Below are 26,374 nucleotides of genomic sequence, written 5' to 3'. Positions count from 1 at the left end.
GCCTCTGCTTCCACTAGGAGTACTTTTCTTTTTCTTTTCTCCACTTGACTTGTACCTATTTTCCCATGGCCTTCCATGGCTAGTAACAATCTTTGGATCTCTAATGGTCAAATCCCCCTGACTAACACCATCATTCTCTTCCAAATTCCCTTGTTTAGTATGTTGTGTGTTCTAATTGTGTTCCCCACCCTGCCAATTCATCAAAGCTTGCTTTAACTCATTTAATTGTTGCTTTATAAACTCCATCATCTCATTGTTAGACAAACCCAAATCAGATACTTCACCAAACGACCTCTCTAGCTCTTTGTATTTCTTATAATCATCTGGCATTTGTGGATATGCTCCATCAAAAAAAAAATCTTACTATATGGGCGAACAACATCTTTTCTCCACCTTCTAATCAAGTATCGTTCATTGATAAACTGTACATTTTTCACAGCCATTAAGGTGAAGATGTGGCAGTATTGTATTCTTTTGATTCCCACTTTCTACAAGAGAAGTTAAAATACTGGTCATTTTCCCGATAAAATACCTCATAAACAAATTCTTTCACATACCAATCATTTAATATTGACCTCTCCATGACTTTGACTTTCTCAACACCTGGATGAATATCAGATTGCTCAGCTTCCTCAGGTGTAGGATGAATAATGAAATAGTACAGCATGCGCTTCATCTCAGCTTGAACTTGTTTGAACATAGAATTTGTGAATGCTACTTAGTACTGCCTCTCCCATTTGCAATTAGTTTGGCATTTTATGACATTGTATTTTAATAGGTGGTCAGCATGGAACTCCTTACCTGTCTTGTCCCGAATTGCTATCTCATATTAATCAACAAATTGCTTTAACGTGCTCCTTGAGTTCACATAACCATCAAAATAAGCGTGCATTCCCTCACTTCTTTGTGTTGATACCATTCCAGGCCAAAATCTGTGATTCAAGTAAACAAGCACCCAATTCTCTCTCTCAGAATAAAGCTTTATTAGTCATTCATTTCTTTCCATGCCGTGCTTCGTTAGAAAATTATTCCAATTACTCTCAAACATCTTAATACTTAAGCTGTCATAAATCACTACTTTAAACTCACAGGATACGCTTTCATAATCATTTGCACTCCTAAACTTCTCAGGCACTTTGCAGAAAAATATGCCATAAGCAAAACCTGTGTCTTGTATGCAGCATTACTTCCCTGATAGCTTTCCTTATACCTTCACATTGATCTGTTATGATGGCATCAAGATGAACGCCCCCCATTGCTTCAATCCATGTACTGAATAACCATTTGAAAGTGTCTGCATCCTCATGTGATATCAATGCACATTCAAGAAGAATTGACTGACCATGGTGATTTACTCCCACGATTATAGCAAAAGGCATTCTGTACCGGTTAACAAGGTATGTTGTGTCAAAACTCACAACATCATGAAATTCTTGATAAGCAGCTCTTCCACAAGGATGAACCCATAAAACATTACATAGCCTGTTGTCACTATCAAGTTGCATTAAATATAAAAAATTGTGATCTTTTTGTTGCATGGTCATAAATAACTTGCTAATTGCCCCTATATCACCATCACATAACTGTAGCCTCCTCTCATTTTCAATGAAATTCCTATAATCTTTTGCCAAGCAACTCAGATTCTCTGGCCCACCCACTTCCACTTCGAGCATCCTAATGTTCTTGGAAGGCCTTATGACACATCTGTCAGTAGCCTCTAAAACTCTCTTCATGTTAGGAGATAGTTTCCTATGACCACGCATAAACCTGCACATTGAAGGTTCCAGATCATGATTGTGTCTTGATATAGTTTTAGTGACCTCTCACATTCCGTTGTCTCGTACAACTGCATTTATCTTTGCAGGACATTCAATCTTTTTTTTATGACTTATTAGCATTTGATTTTCTTCCCCTATCACAACTGATACAATAATATTTCTGGCCCTTCGAACATGATTTTTTTACAACACTAAAACCTTGCAATCTCGCATGCTCTTGATAAAACTCAAACATGTTGTCCACACCTGGAAACCATATACCTAGTCGTGGACCCTCATCTACAGAATTATGTTGAACATCCTCGATAAAATTCCCTTCTTGCATACCTTCATTCATGGAAGTTTCACTCATGTCGACACCTTCAACATCTTCATCATCTCCTTGATAAAAAATATGAAGACCGTCATCCATAGAGTTCACTTCCTCGATCTCTGCATTCATGGAGTTTTCATTCCTGACAGTATCTTCATCAACTGTGTCATCTTCTTCATTGAAAATACTGTCATTTTCATTACATTCGAATACATCAGTAACTACCCTCCTATGCATTATTTCGTTTGTCACTTCCATCTTCAAAGAGTTATATGAATCAACAGATTAAAAATAAGATTATTATTCTTTTAGTAGTTCCATTTGAGATTATTTCATTTTGATATGTTGCTTTCATTGTAATATTAATTAAACTTCTTTCATTTAATACAAAATGGTAGCTAGCTTCATTAATTATTCTTTTGGAACTATCACAAGCAATATTTATGAGTTAGTTGATAGATTATTTTACTTTAATGAGTAATAATGGCACCAAGTTTGGTTCACCATTTTCCCTCCCAATATTCCCTCCATTCATATGAAGGGTAAGTTAGATAATTTACATCCATTTGTGCCATTTGTGACATTTCTTTTGTGTCAAAAAGCATTTCCCTTCTAAAAAATAAAAACTGGTTGAAGACAATTGTAAATTTAATTTATTTTATTTCTTTACTCAATTGTCATTACGTATTGAAAATTTACATGTATTATTATATATATTTTTAATATATATTTTATTATTATATAAATTATTTTTTCTTTGAATTAAATAAAATAAAATTTATTTATCTTAAAAACTTAATTTCTTGACTCCGCCCTTAATTATGATCTTTGTCTTTCTATGTAAGCATAAAAAATTCATGCGAATATGTAAAAGTATAAATTTGTGGCTCATCATGAAAAAAATGCCACAACTTTAATAGTTCCAAGGAAAAATTATAGAATTTGTAAATATTAAGGAAAAAAAAATGTCAATAACATATTTTTTTCCACATGAAATTGATTTTACTTAATTTATATGTGTCAAAAGCATATATGATCGGCCATATCCATCTTTGACATGTATAAATTGAGTAAAATCAATTTCATGCAAAAACAATTTTTGGCACGTTCAGTGGGACATGTTTCTACTTTCTACTCTCTTCATTTATATTCAATTCGCAATTTTCATGTCACGAACTGATCTGACGAGCCGAATTGACGCTAGGACTTGGGTCAGCGTAAGGTCCCTGAAGCCTTTAGTAAGCCCAACTAAACCCTAACTCATCAATAAGCCCATATTGAGCTTAATTTCAAGAAATCAACCGGATAGAGTTCAGCCATAAAATGGACTATCCAACGGGGAGTTATTAACTCAACCGACCTGTAATCTCAATAAAAACACATTTGGGGAGCTCAACTCCCTCATCCATCATAAGTATTCAACCACACAATTAAACATACCTAAAGTTTATAGATTACAATCCCAAATTGATAAATATTACAGTCCCAAACTAAATGATATGTTTCTATACATGCGGAGGACTAGAATTTATACTTAACAGTACAAAACATAAAATTAATAGCAAGGGGACCTACGAATAATGAAAGCAAGTTAAACTCAAGAAAAAAACTCTCCTGTAACCTGGAAAAATAGTGAATAGGAGTGAGTGTTCGACTCAGAGAGTAAATATTTATTTTACATATAATTTCTATAACTATCTAATTCTAATGCATCCTTGGAAATGAAATGCATCATCTTCAGACAAGTCATACAAATCATATTAAGTCACATCAAAGATAATCTGGAGCACTCACGCACCCATGTTAAACCCATACTGACACATACATATATGGGGAGCTGATCCCCCTACCCAGCTCTCTTAATCCAAAGCCTGCCAGTGAGATCAACTCGAGCTGGACTTTCACTTAATAATTCATATATGAGGGTCAGCGAGATCAACTCAAAACCATACTCTCCCCGATTCCTCAAAAAGGACCAGGCTCCAAGTGAGACTAGCTCAAGCATATTTGCCCGTCCTACTCATATCCATCACAACACACCACACACAGGCCGACATGCACAAAGCACCAGATTATCAAAACACAATAACTAAAATAGTATTCATCAAATACAAATGCATTACGGGGTATGCATAATATTTAACTATATACATATATATATAAGTGATGCATGAGCATGCCAGAAATATAATAATATTGAAACTGTACATAAAATAAATATCTACTCACAACACTTTAAAGGTGTTACACCTTACCTCTCTGTAAGGCATAACATGATCCCGTAGAATACTTAATGAACTACCGCACTTCACCTACTGATAACTCATTAAGTACCCTACAAGGAATTTTAAAACAATTTTTTTACTTTTTATAAGTGGTGAGCATTTCTAAATAGATATTAAAATCATTTATTCAAAGTTGAAAAATAGTTAAAATTTTTGGCCCATTTTATTTTTTCGCAAATTTTATAAAAATTTTGGCAGAGTGCCGTCTGTATTTTGAGAAAATAGTTCTTCAAATACTTGAAAAAAAACACTTCCAATAATTTTTCTCAACAACTTTTTCAAATTCACAATCAATTCCAACCAATTTCTCAAGTTTCAAAATTCAACAATCCTCATTTCTCAATTTCCAAAAAATTCAGTAATCATCAAGATACTGTCAATCAATTTCATTCATTCATATTTCATTAAAGATAAACAATTTATATATACATCATACTAAGAATTTACATTAAAAGAAATTCAAACTAAATTTTATTTCAAACTAAATTTTATTACAAACTTTATACAAACTTTGTACAAGCTGCTCAAGACCGATTTCACATGTCCATACCATTACGTGCATTACATACTTCAAAATAAATATTTACAGTCAGGGTATAACTTATACCCGATATAACTTCATGGTAAGTCGCTCCACAATCCTCAGTAGCTCAATCTGCTGCTCCTCTAGTCTCTATATCTGCAACAGCAATAAAAGCTATCGCTGAGTACTAGGACTCAGTGGTGCACAATATACTAAAATAATCTTTATGCAGAATTTAAATCACATTTATTCAAAAATTTGACTGAACATGAGAATTAAATATAAAACACGAATTATGAGATTTTAATCCAAATAATTTCATTTCAAAATATCAAAACACATTTCATAAAACCCGCGGTTATATCATGCCATTCGAAACAAAAATAATCTCAATAGCCAGAGGCTAAGAAGAAGTCACATCACAAGGCTAGCTAGCTCAAATATATGGATATCCATTCAATTTCTTCTTCTACTGGCACACACCTCAACACTTCAACCAGAGAAGGAATCAAAATTAGAGACTGATTACCCCCACTAGTCATGCTAGTGAGGTGTTCAAATATATGGTCATGACACTGCGGTTTCAAAACTTATCTTAACAATTTACTAAACATTGCCATTTCAAATATACACAATAACTTTCAACAATTTAAATCAAAAGCATCATAAATACTTCATCATAATAATGTCACAATTCACTATTTCAAATTATTCAAAACAATATGCAGAAGATAATTTACAAAAATTATACGTTGTGCACAAACCTTAAACGAGTCGCCTCTTGGCCTTGACTCGATTCCTCGGGTTATTTCCCGGTGTTCTTTTCCACTGAAACACACAGTTTCACAGTGTTTCAGTATCATAACTTAGCATAAATCCAAAAATAAATTTAAATTTACTTTTACCTAGCTCTAATATGCTAAACTTGACGTTCTTTAAATTTTTGTGTTTTGGGGTTACTATTCACTACACTATTCAAGTCAATTTGTTGACTTTCTAAGGCTTAATAGGTATGGAAATTCCAACTTCACCCACATACCACATTTTGGTCACTAAATTTGTTGGTTTTGGTTGTTTACTCAAATTCTAAGTCTTTTAGGCAAATTTGCAAATTTTCAGTTTTGGTGTCTTAAGTTGCACTGTTCCATTGGTCATTTTACTGTTAGAATTTGGCAAAACTTTCTCCATAGAAAATGTTCCCTATTGTCTTAAGTTTATTCTCCTTTTTGAATCACTCCAATTAGAGTTTTGTAGCTCAATTTATAGCCATTTGAACCATGACTGCTGGATTGGACTTAACCCAGATTTCTGGGCAAATTTTGGTTCTGGCAGTTTTAGGTTACCAACTTGGGGTGGCCAAATGACTTGGTTAATGGCATAATTTGGGTTTGTGTTCCCCATGAAAGTTTTAGGTCTATATCTAAAATGTTCACTGGTAAAATTTCAGGTCATTTAGACCCGCCTAGCTCAAGTTATGGCCAAATGAACAAACATTATTCATTTAGTCAGTTTATACAGGGCAGACTGAGAATTTCCGGATTTGGTCAATTTGTTCACTAGGTTTTGTCCACTTTTTGGGCATGATTCCTAAATGAAAATTGTGTCATTTTATGTCTATTTTCATTCCCAATTGGTCTCATACTAATTGGACTTGTAAATTTTCAGTTTTGGTCCCTCAAAGGGACCTTGGTCCTGCTGCTAGCAGTATGACCACATTGAATCCGAAATTAAACTCAACTCCAACACTTCCAAAACACTTCATTTGGTCACAAATGACAATTTCTCACCTCAAACTAGGTCAAATACATCATTTCACTGTTTCTCCAAATTTTATCTCCTAAACCCTAAGTGTTAAACCCTAATTCTCAATTTGTTACATTCAATTAATTCTAAGCATACCAATATCATTCCTCAACTCAATTAGGCTTTCATACATATTGAATTCAATCAAAACACAAGCATATCCATAGCAAACTCTAGCTGGCTGAATTCACTAAAAGTCTCCCAACAATTGTTTTCTTTGATTTTTAAGTGAAAATCTAAGTTAATTGAGCTAAACACACAAAGTATAAACTAAATTTTTTAAACTTAAATTACTAACCTTAATTTGGATGTTCCCTTCTTCAATCTCCTCTTTTTCTTCCTTCTTTCTTTGCTAAATCTTCTTCTCAAGTGTGGATAGTAAGGTTTTATGAAATAATTGTGGTAGAAATTAAGGTTAAGTGAGGGAACGAAAGCTTGAGTGCAAACTTCAATGGAGTTTTGGTGAGGGAGAGGGAGAGAGTGAGGGCGGCAACTTAGGGAAGATGATACCTTTTTTGTTTTTTTTTTTTCTTTCTTTTCTTGTATTTTTATCTTATGGAAGACCATAAATCCAATTAAATAAATTTTTTTAATTATAGTAATTATTGCATCATGCATTAGGTCATGCATGATGTCATCACTTTTTACTTTTCCATTTTCTCTCTTTTTTTTTCATTTATTTTTCCTTAGTTCTTTAATTTAATTTTTGATCCCGAAATTTTCTTTGCTCTAATTTTATTTGACAGTTGGGTCAGGAGTCAGCTCTCGGGGTCAATTGACTAAATTGCCCCTTGCCGGTTCAACCCGGTTTGCAAATAATTCAATATTTCTTCCGGCTTCTTGACCTAATTATTTGACTGGATTAACAATTCTTCTTCATGATTTTCTCTTTTCCACTGTATTTGTAATGGTCCTAAGGACCGCGGCGTCACATTTTACGATTCGAAATTTAAGTTTAAATCGACTTTGCAATCGTTCCCGAGAAGGTCACCCATCGCTGTGACTCTCGACTCATTTAACTTCTTATGTTCTGTTTTTCTTATTTATACTTAACTAATTGATAATTACTAATTATTTGTGTTTATGGCTTATCTAGTTGTCTTAAGTGTGGTTCTAATCCCCTTAATTGTCCGGACCGACTCCGATCACTGGAACAGTGAAATATACCACGCTATACAAATAGGGGTGTTACAAAAGGTTACTGCGGCGGCTGGGCAGAGAAAGAAGACTATCCCGACTCACCTAAACAATATATCAAAATTTATCAATAAACAATTTGAAACAAAGCTGTAGAGAATCAAAAGACAGCCCTAAGGTTTTTGCCAAAAATTCGACAGAATTTTTCCTATACCTATGACCTACCCAGCCTGCAAAGTAGCTCAAATCACACTTTTAAAATCACAAGTCTCAAATTCATATCTCAACAACATTATCTAATCCCTCCAACTAGTTAAAACTCACATACTACATATAAAATAATTATTTAAAAATTCAAGGTATTACATTTCACACTAAAGTTTTGGACATCATGCCCAAACCAATGGTTTGTTATGAAAAAGAAGCCATAGTGCCTCATCGAATTTTACTTTGGGTTCCTTGACTCCACAAGGATGTGTTTTATCAAGATTTCTACTTGATCAACTTGAAAAATTTGAGAATTAGAACTAATTATTGAGAAATTAAAAGATCACTTGTGCATGAAAGAGTAAATGTTGTACTTGAAAAGTAAAAGCTGATCATTGTTGATTGCTTCAAAAGTAAATAATTGCAAAAAATGTAAAATTTATGCTTAATTAAAAAAATAAATTACTTTTTAAGAAAATGTAAATATTTGCAAAAAGATGAGAGATTTGAGAAATTAAAAGATCCATTAATTAACTAAAACCCAAAAATATTAAAATTAAATTGTGATGTAAACACATATTAGTTTAGTAATAACATATAATCTAGAAAATTCTTTAAAAAACTAATGAAGAAAATGATCTCATGAGATGAGATGATAATCTGAATCATATTTTTATGGAATTTATTCCGACCATAAACATGTTCGCAGCAGTTGGTTTTTATTTACTTCATTTGAAAAAAAAAAATTATTTGTGCAAAAAAATTTTAATTTTTATATAATTATATTATTTTTGACATGATATTTATTTTCTTTAAAATATATTTTTTTTAAATTAAAAGACATTAAATTATTTTATTTATTAAATTTCTAAATATAAAAACTAATAAAAAAAAAAGAATGCATGAATTCCTATAAAATTTTAGTTTCTAAAGATGGAGTGTGTATTAGATTGATGAACAGACAGAAGTTGGTAGATTGAATGGATGGAGAAGGGGATTGGATTTGGATGAATGACTAGGGTAAGTGTGAGAATTATACTGTTCGAATTCGAATCCAATTATTATTCTTAACACTAAAATTCGTTCTAAACTCAAATATATATATATATATATATATATATATATATATATGAATAATGTTTAAACTCATTTAATATTATATATTTTAATTAATGATGTATTTTAAATATATAAATTTTACTTATTTAAATATAATATATAAAAACTTATAAATATTATCATAAAATATATATATTATATTTAATCAATTATTTAAATAAATAATTTCGAGCAATTGATACGTAATATATAAAACTCAAATCTAGCACAAATTTTACTTTTCAAATTTAAACTTGTTTTAACCGAATCTAATATTAGAAAAAAAACTTAGCCTTTTATCATTCTTATGAATGGATGGGTGAGAAAAGAGGGCCCATTGGGAATAATTGTAGAGTATATCGGTGATTCTATGTAGGATATCATATATATAGAATGATAAACAAATAAGAATTATCATTTTATAGATAAGCGGACTCTATAAAATTATAACTACTTATAACTATAATGTAGTTTTTACTTTTTTAAAATTCAATAACTAAAATCACTTACATATTTAATTTTTATTAACTTGTCATTTCATATAATGTGCCTCGTAAAATCTCATATTCGTAATATAATTTTTCACCCATTGGAGGTAGCACTAGAAGAGAGTGGCTTAGGGGGTTGGGTAATTTTTATAACTCGTCCTTGAATTTTACTCCATGTTTCACTTTCATCCTTTAACTTCAATTTATTATTAAAAACTCCATAAACTTTATTTTTATTTCACGAAAATCCCTTTAACTTATTATAATAAGTTTTCAATTTAAAAAAAATTTTTAATTATCTTTTATTTCTTTCCCTTTGACACTAAAAAAATCAATCATTTTAATCACTATTTAAATTTAACACAAAAATATTAATATCGTTATAATGATTTGCTTTCTAAAAAGATAGAGAATTTATCTTTTACCGAAAAGTATTAAAACTACATTTATAGATATTATATTGTAATTTAGAATAATTTTTTAATTTAAAAATTTATCATTACAAGCTAGAGGAATATTTTGTGAAAAAAAATTAAAATTTATGGATTTAATTTTAATAATAAGTTAAAATTTAAAAATAAAAATAAAATATCAAATAAAATTTCGGTACAAATTATAAAAATTATTTAAAAAGTTAGCTTCCAAGGATATAATGGAATTGAAAAGTTAATTACTCTCATTGAATTGAGGTGATTAGTAGAATAAATAGTAAAAATTGAATTAATTAATTAATATATTAATAAAATAAAATAATGGGAATTTTTAACATAATTTTAAAATATAAAAATTAAATAATTAATTATAAAATTGTTTTTAATAAAATAATAATGTAGCAAGCATTTTGGAGGGCAGAAAATATAAATAAATAAATAAATAAGACAGTGATGGGAGTAGACGTGGGATCTGAGAAAGAAGTACCTTCCCAAAAAGCATCGCCAGGACGGTTGAGTTGACAAATTTGACGCCACATTCTCTCACTGTCAAAACCAACGCACGTGCTCACCTCCAAACGCCGTTACCTTCGCCTGACTGTTCGCTGTCTTGTCATTTGAGAATCACTAACACGCAGGTGGACGTCTTTGTTTGTCCAATTCTTGATACGCTTCCGAAAGAACACAAAAAAATAAAGAACTCTTTTTGAGACGCGGTTCGGTACGGCCGTTATCAAACGCCAAAGTTAAAAATTAAATTTGATGCAATTACCAATTAGCAGTTAACTATTTTAGTTTAACCTCGTTTACTGCAACCAAAATCATTTATTTATTTATTTATTTTACCGCTTATGCCTCTTTCCTTCTCGCGGTTGACTAGTCAAATTATTAGAGGTACACTTAATATATGTGTATTTTTATTAATTAAATAGTAAATTTTATTTTTTTTTATTTTATTATATAATTATTTTTGTGTAAATATATAATGTGTTCTATAATTTGCCCGATTGACTATGTTTCCCTGTTCACTCTTTGGACGTCAAGCTTTACCGGCTACCGGATGAGATTAATTGCTTACTTTTCTTTCTTTCTATATATATATATATATATATATATATATATATTTCTGTCCGATTTCAATCGAAATTAGCATTTAATTTATGAAATGAAAATTCTAAATAGAATTATAGAGTTTGAGCAGTTTAGATCTGAATTTTAATTTTAATTTTAGTCTAATTTAATGTAAATTAATAATAATTAAATATTTTCATTTTTAAATATTAATTATAATCAAATTGAAATTATTTAACTTGATTTCAATTCAATTTAAAAAAAATAGTTTAATTTGTTTAAATTTATAAAAATTTAATTTAATTTTAATATTAGATTAAATATTTTTCTATAAAAATTATTTTTTATGAAACAAACTACATCTTAATCTCATTATAATATAAAATTTTAAGTTTTGGACTTGGATTAATTCTATGATAATTAAAAAATTTATAAAATAGTTAATATGAATGCTATTAGAATAGTGTTCTGATGAATCAATTATTGTTACACAAATATTTTATTTTCTCTTAAATTTTCACTATTTATCGGTATGTGATATACTGATTTTTTTAATTAAAAATTAAGAAAAAATTATCTAGTTTGATTTAATGTAGTAGACAAAGTCATATTATTTATATGATAGATATCAAGTTTGAATTTTTAATCTTTCAACTGTAAATTTATTGAATATCTTATAATTTATCCAAATAAAAACTTCAAAAAAATTACTGAAACATTTGTCGTTTGGTGTGGGATATTCTTTAAACAGAGAAATGATTAGTTATCAAGTAAGAAAAGCTATGTTGCATTCTATGGTGGCATAAGCAATAAGGAATGTGAATTAATGGAAGAGGTGAATTAATGGACTGGTAAAAAGGAATAAAGAAGCGAAAGGGTAATGAGAGTTATAATAAAAAAAAATCTTATATTTGGAAAGAAGTGAATTAATGGAAAGGTAATGAGAGTAATGTGTATTCTTTAGGTTTGGAAAGAGGTGAAGGAAGAGTAAATTTAATGAGTGTAAAAATAGAAATATTCTTAACAATTCTCTCTCTCCTTACTCCTTCTTATACTCCAATTTGGAATGTAAAAAAAAATTAAAATTTAAAGGGTAAGGGAGAATATTTATTATCCTTACTTATTCTTACCCTCCATTAACTCACATCTTCTCAAATAAGGATAAAATAATTACTTATTCTTCCTTATCTTTATTTATTCCTCTTTCACCTTCATCCAAGCAGACTCTAAGTTTCCAATTAAAATGTCCTAAACTCATTTGTCATGATGAAACTTTGTTTCTTTTAGATTACAATAGTGGATAATGGCAAACACAATCTATCGAGACTTGTGTGTACTAAAACGTCAAAGAGCCGTCCATTTGGCCACCAACTAAGAAAATATCGAGACCTCTCTTTGGGTGGTTATTACCGAGTATTTTCAGTTGTGATATTTCTTTCGTTTTTTTTATTAATTTTTTTTAATAACTCATAAATTTTTATACATTGAAATAAATTTTAGACATATCTTTTCATATAATAAATTTTAAATGAATAAATTCTCAGATTTATCATTATTAATAGATTTTAAATTTTTATAGTACTTTCTTCACTTTAATAGTATTATTTTATGAAATATTTATTGTTTTGAAAAAGAAAACTTTATGAGATATATATTTGATGGGAATTAAAAAAAGACAATGGAGTCGAAGAGTGGAGCGCACAGTCCATCTATTAGTCAATCAACACAATCAAATTTTAAGGATGGCAATTAATCAGATTTTTGCGGATACCCGATTCGATCGAATCTTAATAAGACGGGTTTGGGTATTATAAAATCAGATTCGGGTTTGAAAATAATACCCGTTGCAGGTTCGGATCAAGTTTGGATTTTATATGTTAGATATCTGTTACCCGAACTCGTTTAAATAAATACTTAATTAAATATGAAATATATATTTTCATAATAATATTTATAAGTTCTTATATATTTTATTTTATATAAAATAGAATTTAAATATTTTATGAAATTATTAAAATTTTAAAATATAAATTATTAATTAAAATATATTTTTATACAAAATATTAATTAAAAATATATAAAATTAAATGAGTTCGAGTTTTTCTTCGGATTATAATAATCAGGTTTGGGACGGGTTCGGTTAGTTGAGAATAAATTTTAAATGGGTTTTGTAATGGTTCGGGTTTTGATAATATTAATCGGGTTCAGGTTCGGGTTCAAGTATGGTGATTTTTGCGGGTAACCTACCCGTTGCCATCCCTATCAAATTTTCTAAATTCCTTATATTACTTTTTATATGAGTGGTTAATTTCATTTATGCAAAATATAATATAACAGATTTGTACTCTATTTCTAATTAATAAATATTCTCTGTTTCTATAAAGAAGGAAAATGTTAGAGATAGAGAATTAATTATTAAATTTCTTGTGATAATAAAATAACATATATGATCTCTTTTAAATAAATATTTCAGTTTAACAATGTGACATGGTTAAATATCTTTGGCTAAATTATTGAAAATGGATAATTAATAAGATTTAATTTAGTATTTTTGCATTAATTTTTATAATGGTAAATTTTTAAATTCAAATCGCATTTAATATTAAATAAAAAAAAAAGAAAAATAGAAAGATCAAGTCAAATGATCCTGCCTATGGGCTTTGACTATACTTGAATGATGAACACTTGAAATAGGATTTGCCATTAAAATATTGCAAGTGGTACATTTTCTTCTAGGTCTATCATCTTCCTTATGGCTTTAGAAGGAATTGAAAATTGTCATTTGTTTTGGGAGGGCCAAGCATCTAATACCTAAAGCTAAATTGTTTATTTTAATCTTTGGGCATATCACAACCACTTGATGTGAATTTTGATCATAGATGGGCATGCAATTTGGCTAATTATCACAAATCATAAGTGAAAGGGAAAGTACACAACCACCCTTTGTTCCCCTATGGAAACAATGACTTTAGGGTAATAATAGTGTCCTTTCAAAAGAGGGTATATCATACCTATCAAAGTGTATGATTGCTCTTTATATTAAAAATTGTAAAAGAAAACCTCTAAAGAAAATCACTTTGCATATGATATTGGAATACACACCATAAGATAGATCCACAAAGATGTTATTAGTTGATATTTAAAGCACCAAATTGAATAAAGTTGATGGCCTTATACAATCCATATGCTTAGATCTAAGTGAAGCCTTTAATCACAAAGAATTGCCTTCGGAATGTGAGAGATTATGCAAACCATCGAAACAGAGAGGAAAATAGGGTACTTTGGACTAGATCAAGAGCCGGTTCGGCTCGTGAATGAAATTGAGTCTAATGATTTTGAATTTTGAATCGACCCTGAATCAATGTTAGGGGATGTTTATAGGCCCCTTGAATAAGGATTTGTTCTAAGGTGATTTCAAACTAGAATCGATTTAATTCAATTTTTTTTAAAAAATTATATTGAGTTTATATTTGAGTCTTTTTAATTTTTTACATTAAAATTAAATAAATGATGTCTAAAAATTTATTATAATTTAATAATCTTTAGAGCTGAATTGAAACCAAATCAAAATTTTTTTAAAACCATTTCAAACTGAAATCATTTTGAGTCAAAAATGAACCAAATCGATATTTTCAATCCGAAACTAAATAGGAACCAACTTGTAGCAAGGTCTAGGGTAGTTTGGAAAAGAAGGGGTTATATGCTTAATCTTTTATTAAGTATAGAATTTGCAATATTATTTTATTTCCATGAAAACTTATTCTTCTTCTTGGCCAAATCTTGAAAGGTTAAGATACCATGAGAGCCTTTTGGTTAGAATAAAACATTCCAAAAAGGCCAACCCAAATGCAAGCCAAAGCAAATAAATATTATGATATGAGACTATGAATCTTACCATAAAGACAAAAACCAATCATGGTGCTCACCAAATTTGCTTGGCCTTAGTCTCACATGGCACATAAATTGGCACCACAACAACTACTAATCTTGCTTAAAACAATAGAGTTTTTTTTTTTCTTTCTTATTTTGATTTTTTTTTATGCGTGATTGGCCATTAGTTCCATGGAGATTCCATCAAACTACCATTAAAATTAGGTATACTCACATAGATAAGCAGATGAGAATTCAAGAGGAGTAATAAGTTCTACAAATAAATAATGGATATACTAATAATTATATAAGGTGAATTTTGCCTTTGCTTGGTGGTTGAGTGGTTGCCATTATTGGTGCACATGCCATCAACTCATAGCTGCTAGAATCCACCATTAACTATATATATTTATATATCATTTATAACTAATGTTCTTTTTTGGGTCCATTTGAACTTCAACATTTATTACATTAATTACATCTCAAGATTAAATTGAAATTTTCTACCTTGTAATTTGCTTTTCTTTCAATTACATAGCTGCTATATTTTACAGAGAGATTTTAGCATCTAGAGCAGATTCTATGGACAATTATGCACTTCTTAGTCATTATATTCCTACTACAAGAAATTATTGATTCCTGTGGGTTTCTTTTTTTTTTTTTCCTTAATCGAAGATAAGAGATTTCATTAAAGAGAGAAGTTAGTACAAGATGGGTCTTTTAATATAATCTAAACAGAACAACCTCAATAAATCATTGAAGTACAATCCAGAATAAGAGGTAAAAAAAAAAAATAGCTCTACATTACAAATGACTCGAGGTCCACATTCACAAACCCTAGAGTTAACAGAGAAGATGAGGCAGCCAAACCATAATGCCGCTAGCATTTCATTGCTGCATAGAAGAGGACCATTCAATAGACCAACAAAGCTCAAACCCAAAAAGCCACATTCCAAAAGAAACAAAGCAAGGCCTCCAAGAGAAAAAATTAACTAGATTCGATGATCTGCAGAAAGAGTCAATGGGCATAGCTCATACTATTTCGACGCATTAGAGGATCAGGTGCATTAAAACTCATATTGTTTTTGGCATGGATCATTAGTGTTTATTAAAATAAATATATTGCTCAACTATTAACCTAGAGTTCACTTACTGAAGTAAGAACCCAAATGCAATGAGACTTTTTTGGTATAATTATCTCCTACTGAATTTCGAGCTCGAAACCTGTCACTTTAATGTTTCTTAACTGTTAACTAACTCATTTTCAAATATCAGATTACATGGGAACCTACCAAAATGGAAGGAAAATGGCAAAAACCAACCCATAAGCAGAACTACATCGTCTTCTTTTCCACCTATCCTAGTAAGGATCAAATACTGTCCATATCAAGTTTACATTAGTTAGCCTTCTACTATCTTCCAATCCACAAGAACACTACACTTGTCCATCAAAATTGCTGTTAAGACTTGTATTAAATGCTAAGATGACGTAATAAAGGACCATTTCTTAATTGGAAGAATAAATGGAGTATTGACAAACGTGATTCGATGAGCCTAAACTTTGACATCAAACCCTTAGGATCATCCAATCTTTGCACTGAAAGATGGGGTGGTGGCTAACGGAAACGCGTGGAGTTATAGGCGAAGAACTAGGGAGATATTCTGGTCAAGAAATTTGCAGCCAATAAGGTTCATTATAAGCATTCAATTCAATTGGGGTGTCCTACCATTCTTGAATCATAACCATAACGAGATGTGGCAGCATAGGGCACATACGTGAAAGAACAATGCCATCCATTGCTATCTTTGTTCGGAGTTAATGCATGACAGAGTTGAAGGACACCCCCAAACTGACCAAATTTTACTGGGGAATGATTTGGGTTATACTTGTCCAACATTTAGGGCATGTAACAATGCTTTAAACCGAGTCCGACCAGGGAACAATGTCTTATAGACTCTCCAACTTGATCGTAACTTTTTTTTGTTTAAAAAAAAAAAAGAAAAGAAAGGAAAAAGCCAATGAAGCAGACAAGAAGAGGCAGTCTAGTCATTGAAAATATATTTCAAGAAATGTTGATGATGCTTATCCATATACCTTTTCCTACTCTATATCAGAAAATTCAACTTGTTAATCAAGACATGATCCCAAAACTGCTAAGTAAATTCAGTCACATCTCAAGATCAGACAAAAGGAAATGAACTTCTAATGAAAGATAAGTACAAGTTGGAGGACGCAATAATACAATGTTGAAATTTCATATCATCAAGCACTTACAAATGAACTGCTGCCTAGCAAATGCTCAAAAATGACTTATATGAATGCTAGTAATTCTAAAGTTCTATAAGTAATGAACTTTAACTCAATGGCATTAGAATTGTTTATAGGACTTTGAAGTATTAAGTTCAAGTCCCAATTGAAGCCCACTGTTAAGCTTAATATAGCCAATTATATTGCTTGGAAGTTTGTTCCAAAAGTCAGTTTACTGCTATTTCTCAATGCAAACGTGGATTATTTTAGTTTTAGTGCAGTTAATATGTAACAAATCTTATCTTTAAAGTGATTTATGCTACAAATTACATGCTTATGGCTATGACTGAAGTTGCTAATCATAGTAAGAAACAAAGGACTGCTGCAAATCGGAGCAGAGCAAGAATATTGTTTGGATAGATAGAAATTAATATGGAATCTATCATGACAAAAGAATTCATTAACTGTTACAGCTTTTCTCCACCAATTAATTAATAACTATAACTAACCTCATTAACTACTCCACTTTCCCAATAACTCAAATCTAATTTTGATTTCAAGTCCAACTTTCTCAAAGAAAACAATATTCAAACCTTAAAGTGAAAGCTCCATAGAAATAAAAGCCACTAAAAGCAGAAATATCAAAGGCAACAAGTAGAAAGAAAAGAGTTTCTCTTCAATAAGTATGCAATGGCAGCATTTTAAAATACAACCATTGCACATACAATAATTTTATTATGATTGTTGATTACGGTGGATTATGTACAAGCCTCATTATAATCAACGACAAAAATACGGTTGCAACATAACTATCTAATAGTGGGGAACTAAAGGATGGTGCTTGCTTCTTGAAAATGTCATCATTCAGACCAAGAATGACATTGAAAATTTGATTTTATGAATGTATAATGGAATTAATCATAACTAAGTTTGCACCATTTAAGCATCAATTAAAGCAGTAATCAGCCAATAAGTCTATAATCATATCACAGGGATAATAGTATTGCAAATGAGAAAGGTTGTTAAAATTCAAAAGGCACTATAATTAAATTCATATAATTTAAGCATCAAACATAATGATATGATGGAATTGCAGAGTGAATTTTTGAGATGGCCATGTTGGGAAAGTAGAATAAGTAATGGCCGTGTACGCAACACAAAGGAAAGTTGCAATATATATTGATATATTGTAATTGTTAAATTAAAGGCAAGATTTGTGCAGCGAAAATTTTAAATTTTATTTTAGGAATGTGTTTGAGAACTTTAATTAGTTTGAGAACTTAATTGTTATTATTGTATATATTTTAATTAATTACATATAACTTTTATAGTAAATATTCAAAGAAAATGTATTTTTTCGTCTTTCCATTATGTTAAGATGACAACATATAAAAGAAAAATTATTTATTATAAGGAGGATCCACTTTTTGTTAGAGCTAATAATGTATAAAGTACCTCTGGAAATCATATTATCTAAATTCAATTAATATTTTAAATATTTGAACACGTTTAAATTTATATATTTTAATTAATAATTTATATAAAATATATTTGTAGTTAATAATTTATGTTTAAAAATGTAAATTTAGGGAAATTGCTAAATAAATTGTATTTTTATTTATTCATTTTTAATCATACCGATACTAATTATATTACCAATTAGTATATATTTCAACTCATCTTAACTATATAATCTACTGTCACATGATGTGGCAGCTCCATCAGTAAATTAATGGCGCAAGTGGTAATAAGATATAATCGATAAAAATTAAAAAGTACAAAATTTAATTTATAATTTAATTAGTATAAGGCATAATTATAAAAGAAAAATAAAAATATAGTTTTTTATATATAATTTTTCCTTTATTATACAATTTTGCACTATTTTCTGAATAATTATAAGTGTCCTTCAAGCCCTCAAAAGCCAAAGTCGATTTAGTAATCAAGTTTGAGTGTGAAAGGAAGATTTTATCCCAACTCTTGGCATCTTTTTGGAGATTGGACAAACAAATTCTGCAGCCACTCTTGTCAACCAATTCTATAGAAAATCAACCATTAAATTATGTTGAATTTTGATTCTTTACCATAATTGTTACCTCAAATAATTGCTGTAAGGATTGATCTCCAAACAACCCACCACCACATTAAAGGGATGTGACAATTTCTTTAAGAAAAGGTAATGATTTTCGAAAGAAAATGCAACAGTTTCTTTAAATATTATTGTAATAGATTTAATTATGAAAAATTATATTTTAATCCAATAATTTTATGTAGGTTTATATATGTGGAACAGTAAGCCAGTGATACAATATCAAATAAGTGACAATGGGGTTCACAAAATACAGTTATGTGCACATGTTAAAAATAGTTTTTTCTTTTAAAAATAATAACTGATTTTTTTTGTAAACTTAATTGTCTTTATTTGATTTAATTGTCATTTTATATAATATACTTTACATGGAATAACAGGTTTATTATAAAATAACTCCTCATTTTGGCAATAATTTTAAAAAATAAATTGCAACTTAATTATGAATGGTATAAAATTACAAAATGACAACAATTTTTAATGAAGTTATTATAATTATAATTTTATAATATGGTAATATCTTAAATAAACACATGAAAAAAAAAAATTCTTATTTATATAAAAAAATATTTTAAACAAAAATATTAATATATAAATTTTTTTTTAAAGTAAAGTAAAAAGAAATAACTAAGCCTTTAAAAGATGGATTAACATGAAAATCAAATGTGTTATTTGGAATTGCTAATGTCAAAAGTCTTTATACTAGCAACTTATTACAAGCTTGTTTGGTATTATTATTGAAATTATTATTTTTTAAATATATTAATTAAAAAATATTAAAAAATAATTTAAAATTAAATTTAATAAATTTTAATTATAAAAATATTAAAATAATAAAATAATTTTTCCACTAACGTCTAAAATAGTTCTTTAATTCAAAACTACAGTTTGAATCCTACAAATTTAATGCCGAACAAGCACTACATGTATCTTCTTTCTTGAATTTTTAGAGAACCCAAACATACCACCCTACTAATAATTTAGCAAATAACATCGGTAAAGACAATGAAAACAAATAATTCGTTAGGAAATTTAATAAAATTGTAATGCAATTTATGAATTCATCCATTAATGGATATAGCTTGCAAGAATTGAACCATGAAAAATATCCAGAACAAAGTAAAGAGCTTGCTTTTCCAGATGGCATATACACCTGAAATCTAAAGCTGAAAGGAGTATATCAAGTCCTTTTAAGGGAAAGTGATCAACTAAGCTTGCCGAACAGAACTAAGCCTGGACAGTCTGATTTCGAACTGAAGCTAGAACCTGACTGACAATGCAAGTCTTAAGGACTAGCGACTCGGGACTTAATCGAAGGATTTCCCTCAGTTCGACTCCCGGTTCATTTCATTTGATTCATTTGGTTTGATCCAATTGGATCAAATTCAACAACATTTCTTAAAGATCTTTTTATTAAAAAACCACAATTCTAATTTTGATCATGAACTGAACCAAATTGGTCAAAATCAAAATGATATAAAATGGTTCTAGTCAAATATGAGTTTGACCAATCTGGTCCAATTTCAACCGGATTGACTTCAGTCCAACCCAAATTGGGCCATGTCCAGACAGAACCATCACACATTCATTAGAACAAAGAGCATGACATAAAATTTAACATTCAAAGGAATATGAAATCTATTCAGGGCATGCCCATCATGAATCAAGAGATGGGAAGAGTTCATAGAGAATGAAGGGATAAATTTGTTGATGCCAATAAAATATGATATGAATGACTTAATCGTTTCAAAGCCAGGTGAACAAAAAATGGAGAAAGTAGACAACCCAGAAACTTAGCTACTTGACACGCAGGGCCCGTATTGGTTTCGCAGCAAACATTTATAAACGCTTTAGTGTCCACAATTTCATGACATAAAATCCCTTAGCTTTCGATGAAGTGAAACTAATATCATCACAATACAATCCAACAAACACAGCAGTTGAAAGCATGATATTTAAGTAATCTTTGATTCATCAGTCATCAAATACACAACACTTGACTACTGTATAGATAAACTTTAAGTGCATTCCTCTTCAAGCATAACCAGAGAGCCTCGCTAGGCCTTGATCTTAAATTTCTCCATCACTCTTGGAGCTGTGCATCAGACCAAAAATGAAGCTAAGGGCAGTAGGAACACCAACTCTTAAAGAATAATGACAACTAAAGCAGCAATTGTGTCAAGCATACTACTGATATCCAAATGAAAAAGAAATGCATCCAAGTTACTCTTCAAGCACAATACAGCAAATTTCTGACAACAATAGTATCAGCTGTCCAATGCTGCTATTTTACTAAACATATGACAATGAGGACAATACCTAGAAGGCTAGTACTTTTATCCACCATTACCATTCAAATTCTCTTCAGTCTTCACACAATTATGTCAGCACAAATCCATTCACACAAATGCCCTCATTACGGTCAAAAATTCTCATTTCCAACAGAAAAATAATCCTATTTTCTTCTTTTTGGGGAAGGGCCCAAGTATTGAATGCATTAACCCCACCTGGAATTAACATTTATACTTTATGTTCTTTACTTAATTCATTAGATACAAAAACACATACCTAACCCAATCGCATCAGAGCTCTTCATGATCTTTAGTCTCTTGCATGTATCAATAAACATCCTGTGGCAAAATAAGATGAAGAGTTAGAGCAGGAACAAGTTTATCAAGCAAATCTACCAGCTTTTGATCATAAAATGCAATTCATTCCAGGAAGAAAGGTTGCGTCTATTATAAGCAACACCAATATCATGTTTACACCAAGTAACTTCTGCACATATTTTGATATAATGCACTCGTTTAAATTAGTCATCATTCACGTGTTATTGTATAAAATATGCAAACACATTTAGCCATTATCATGAATTCACGTACATGATGATAAAGCACCACCACGAAGTAATTTGATTTAACCTAGGAAATACTAACATACAAGGACAAAAAAAACATGCCTACACTCGGATCAAAAGCACCCAAAAAAGAGATCATGATATAATGCCTGAAGATGCTACCCCCGGCCCTAGAAGAACAGGAATAAAAATATAAACATTGATTTACAAGATCAGTAAACCTGTTGAAAATGCAACAACTTGAAACATTTTTTTTATTATGATTATAATTTTTCCTGAAGAGCTTCTAAGTGAAAGGAACTGCTCAGTGGAAAATACTACTAAACTGAGATATTCCAAATACCACTCCCTGTACCTGAAATCTCAACTCAGTGTGAATATGCACTACTTTATCATGCATTGCAAAAAGAATCATGCAAACAGTAAGTAACAGATTATTATAGAATAAATAATATAAATTTGTTTATTTCTACCAAAACAATGAGTTCTATTGACAACAATGTTGACTTGATTCAAAAAGCAGTCATTTTCTATCACTCTGGAAAGTGGAAAATGATATGAAGTTTCTGAATATTTGCACAACTTGACAAACTTAAGCCCAATATCCATTTTGTGGGTACAAAAGGGAGCTTGATGAAGATTAGAATTTTATACAAGATGATAAAGTCTTGAGTTTTTATACAATTAAATATTATCCATACAACAAATTAAATTATTGTTATCTAGCATACAATCGTCAGATATATTAAAATTTAAACCCTTCATCCAATCATTCATTTTTACCTAAAAACTTTGGTAGCATCAGCTTGCATTATCACTTCAATTGATATTACTAGTATAGGAAGATAAAAGCCAGTCAGTCTCTCCACATACACCATATATACAACATGTATTTGAAGATTTCACATGTACAACATCAGACAGCATAGAACTTTAGCATTAATATTTGAAGTTAAACAATTATGGTACATCTACATCACTTCAAATTTCACTAATAAGGAAAAGAAGATAAAAAAATCATATAAAGTCAAAACTTACTCCCATGGTACATCCCCTACAAGCATCCAGTCCCTGTCCTTATCCTCATATGTAAGCACATATTCCGATCCATTCAAAAGATCCCTCAACTTGCTCTCACTCAGCTTTTCCTTCCCTGGAACTCCATGAGACCCACATTGACCTGAAATTAACATGCAAACAATAGTAACCATGTCCACACTGAAATAGATTCTTTTCTTATTGCAAAACTTTGACCAACAGACTCCTATATGCCTAATTGTTAAAAAAAAAAAAAAAAATACTACCATGCAACAATGGCTTACCTATAGTAAAACAGCTGAACATCTTCTCAAGAGCACAAGAGAGTTCTTGATAAGTGGAGTAAGTTCTTAGATCTACCTTCCTCAAATAAGGAGCACCATCCATGCTGACCTTGACGAAAAGAGCACCAGAACTGGGTTTTCCATCGACTTCATCATTATTCTTTGAAGAGGAGGCTAATGTGTTCTTCCTAAATGACTTAATTGGAGGCCAACCAACAACCTGTGCCCTGTAAAAAACATAAAATCAAAACCAGCCATCCTTATTTTATCCTTTTTTCTCCCCAAAGGGCTAGTTCTTTGCACTTACTTGGCAGCAGGGGCACTGCTGCTGTTGTTTGAAGTACCAGCCTGGTTCAGGTTGGTTCCATTGGCACCATGACACCGGTCCTGTAATACTTTCTGTGGCACCTCTTTCATCATGTGTGATTGAGCCCCAGAAGGCCTAGACAATTGCATTGCATTCATCCCAGAACTACCAGGAAATGTCCCTTGCCCCACGGATTGCGGAGAATCAGACTCCGTCCCAGCAGAGTGAAACAGCCAGTTCTTTTCTGAATACAGAGAACCCTTAACCTCTGAGAATCCATCCATTGTGTCAGAAAATCCTCTTTTGTTGCCTGAAATAACATGCTTCTGTAATGATGAGCAGATTCCATCCTTCAAAGGAAGCATTGGAAACAGTGGCTTCTCATCAAGTTTCCCTGTACTTAGCAACGAAACATCTGCTTCTCTTTCAGGAGATTGAGATCCAGGAAGACCAAGCCTTAACTCAGTGGCCTTCAAATTGAGATTGTTCTTATTCTCCTCTGATAAGCTTGGGACTGCAGAGCTGTCAACTGAAGAACAATCTGACAAACCCAGATAGTTACGTTCTTTCAATCCACAGCCATTCCGGGAGATACAATCAATGGATGTCGAAGAGGCCGCTAAAGAGACATTGCTCTGCCCTTCCTCCTCAACACCCAGCAGAGCTGGAGACATCACGTCTTCACAAATTAGTCTCTTTAGGTTCCAACTGCTTAGAATGAATCAAATCCAAAGTCAAATTTGTTGCTTCATTCAGCAGATACATAATACCAAAAGAAAAATTCTAAGCCCAAAAAATAGAATGAAAAAGAAACTAAACTAAATAAAACGTATGAATTTTATTGACACCATAGAATGAAGTTTATCCAGAAAACGTCGCAATCATGTTCTGTCATGATACAACACACAACACCCACCAAAAGGTCACCTGATAGATTATCAGCCATTTTGAAGCACGGAAAAATTAGAGCGGTGATCAAAAGAGAAAACAGGGACAGAAAAGATTTAAGTGGCATTTCTTTAGCATTTTTTAGACATGGTTTCTTCTTTAAGAGCCAAAACGACATCAATGCAAAGTACTTCGGGTGTAACCCCCACGTTGCTGACTCGGTTCAAATCAATGGATTCTCTCAGTGCTCGAGTTATGGTGGGTTACGATTAGGAGCAGCACCTCAGGTACCGGGGATTAATCTGCGCCTTCGAGTCAGGTGGGGTTGTCTAATAAATACATGGGCATGTCGTAGAGACGGATGTCAACTGCGTTTTATGCATATTTTCTCCCTTTCAAAAGTGAGTTTGATTTTTCTTTTCCTTTTTTCATTCTTTTTCGTTCTGTAATTTTCTGTTTTCTTTGCATGAAATTTCAGCTTCATTTTTACTTCAGTTTTCCAGCAACCAAAAAGCAAACAGATAAAGAACAAAAATCTAACAATAAAAACCTTAAATTCAAACGATCTTCATCAAAAATAAATGGAAAAGAAATGCAAAGAAATACAAAAACCAAAAGCATAACCAACCTTCCCCTCAAAACAATAATAATAAATTAAAAAGAAATAGAAGAAGGAGACACTAAACATACATTTACCAGAGAACTAACGCAGCATCAAGATCTAGCATAGAAGAACTATATTAGCTTCTACGCAAAACCAACTTGAAAAGGAAAATAATTAAATGAAGAAAACAAAGCAGCTCATGAAATTTCAAAAACACGTACCTGAAAAGCTAAGAAATCACAGAAAGAAGAAAAGGAAAATCAGCAAAAAAAAATGCAAGAATTGCAGGCGACAACGAACAAGAGCAGCAAGAAAGAAAAATAGCTCAGGCTCAGGCTCAGGCTCAAGGCTCAGGGTCCTTCCAATAACCAGAAAGCAACAGAGGCTTCAGCCTGAGTAAATTGAAGCTAAAGGAAAATAAAAGGCCAAATGGGCAAAAAGGAAATTAGTCACCAAAAGTCTGTGCTATTTTCTCGAAAGTCTCCCTGAACTGGGACCTGCTCGTTGTTTACTTGCGCCGATCTTGGTGAGGTAGTAATCGGACGGCTGACATCTGTTTGGACAGGAGACATCTGATCCGTTGATCTTGTATAAAAGGGCGGAATATTTTATCCGTCGCTGTCGTTTGTCTCTTTTCTTTTTTATTTATTTATTTTTTGAGACAAAGTGCAACAAATGTCTCTGGTTTCAGATTCCTGCTTCTTGGCTCAAGTGTGGTTTGGACATCAAATGTCTATTTTACCCTTTTCACTTAAATGACTAATATGTCCTTGTACCAGTTAAGGGAGTATTTTATTTTTAAGTATATATTATCACATTTCCTAATTACGAATGTTTTATTTGTATGTACTATTTAATCAATTAAGAAAATAATATCTATTTTTTTTTTGAAATTAATTCCAAGAAAATAATATCTATTTGCAATTAACTCTCTCTTATTTTAACAGAGAGAGAGAGAAATTTTTTTTCTAATTCTCTCGAATTATCAAGTGTCTTTTCTGTCAATCTCCTTTGCTTTTAGGGAAGGGAAGGCTTTAATTTTGGTTCTCCGATCT

General features: G+C 30.9%; 1 protein-coding gene across 3 annotated transcripts; it reads right to left on the bottom strand.

Moving 5' to 3' along the window:
* Positions 1–21,161: 21,161 nt before the first annotated feature.
* LOC110639917 (auxin-responsive protein IAA9) lies at positions 21,162–25,724 on the bottom strand. Of its 3 annotated transcripts, XM_021791039.2 has the most exons (7): positions 25,541–25,724; positions 25,406–25,436; positions 23,828–24,535; positions 23,521–23,747; positions 23,237–23,378; positions 21,910–21,971; positions 21,162–21,531 (listed from the first exon to the last, which is right to left on the bottom strand). In XM_021791039.2, exons 3-7 carry the CDS (start codon positions 24,499–24,501, stop codon positions 21,503–21,505), a joined length of 1,134 nt encoding a protein of 377 aa, XP_021646731.2. In that variant the 5' UTR covers positions 24,502–24,535; positions 25,406–25,436; positions 25,541–25,724; the 3' UTR covers positions 21,162–21,502. The 3 variants fall into 3 exon arrangements, with proteins under 3 accessions (XP_021646731.2, XP_021646730.2, XP_021646733.2); XM_021791038.2 differs by lacking the exon at positions 25,406–25,436 and having other exon boundaries at positions 25,541–25,722; XM_021791041.2 differs by lacking the exons at positions 21,162–21,531; positions 25,406–25,436 and having other exon boundaries at positions 21,614–21,971; positions 25,541–25,722.
* Positions 25,725–26,374: the final 650 nt, after the last annotated feature.

The sequence above is a fragment of the Hevea brasiliensis genome, chromosome 10, assembly GCF_030052815.1.
Source record: "Hevea brasiliensis isolate MT/VB/25A 57/8 chromosome 10, ASM3005281v1, whole genome shotgun sequence".
Taxonomy (NCBI): domain Eukaryota; kingdom Viridiplantae; phylum Streptophyta; class Magnoliopsida; order Malpighiales; family Euphorbiaceae; genus Hevea; species Hevea brasiliensis.
The sequence above is the reverse complement of the archived record's forward strand: the minus strand, read 5'-3'. Positions and strand labels throughout refer to the sequence as shown.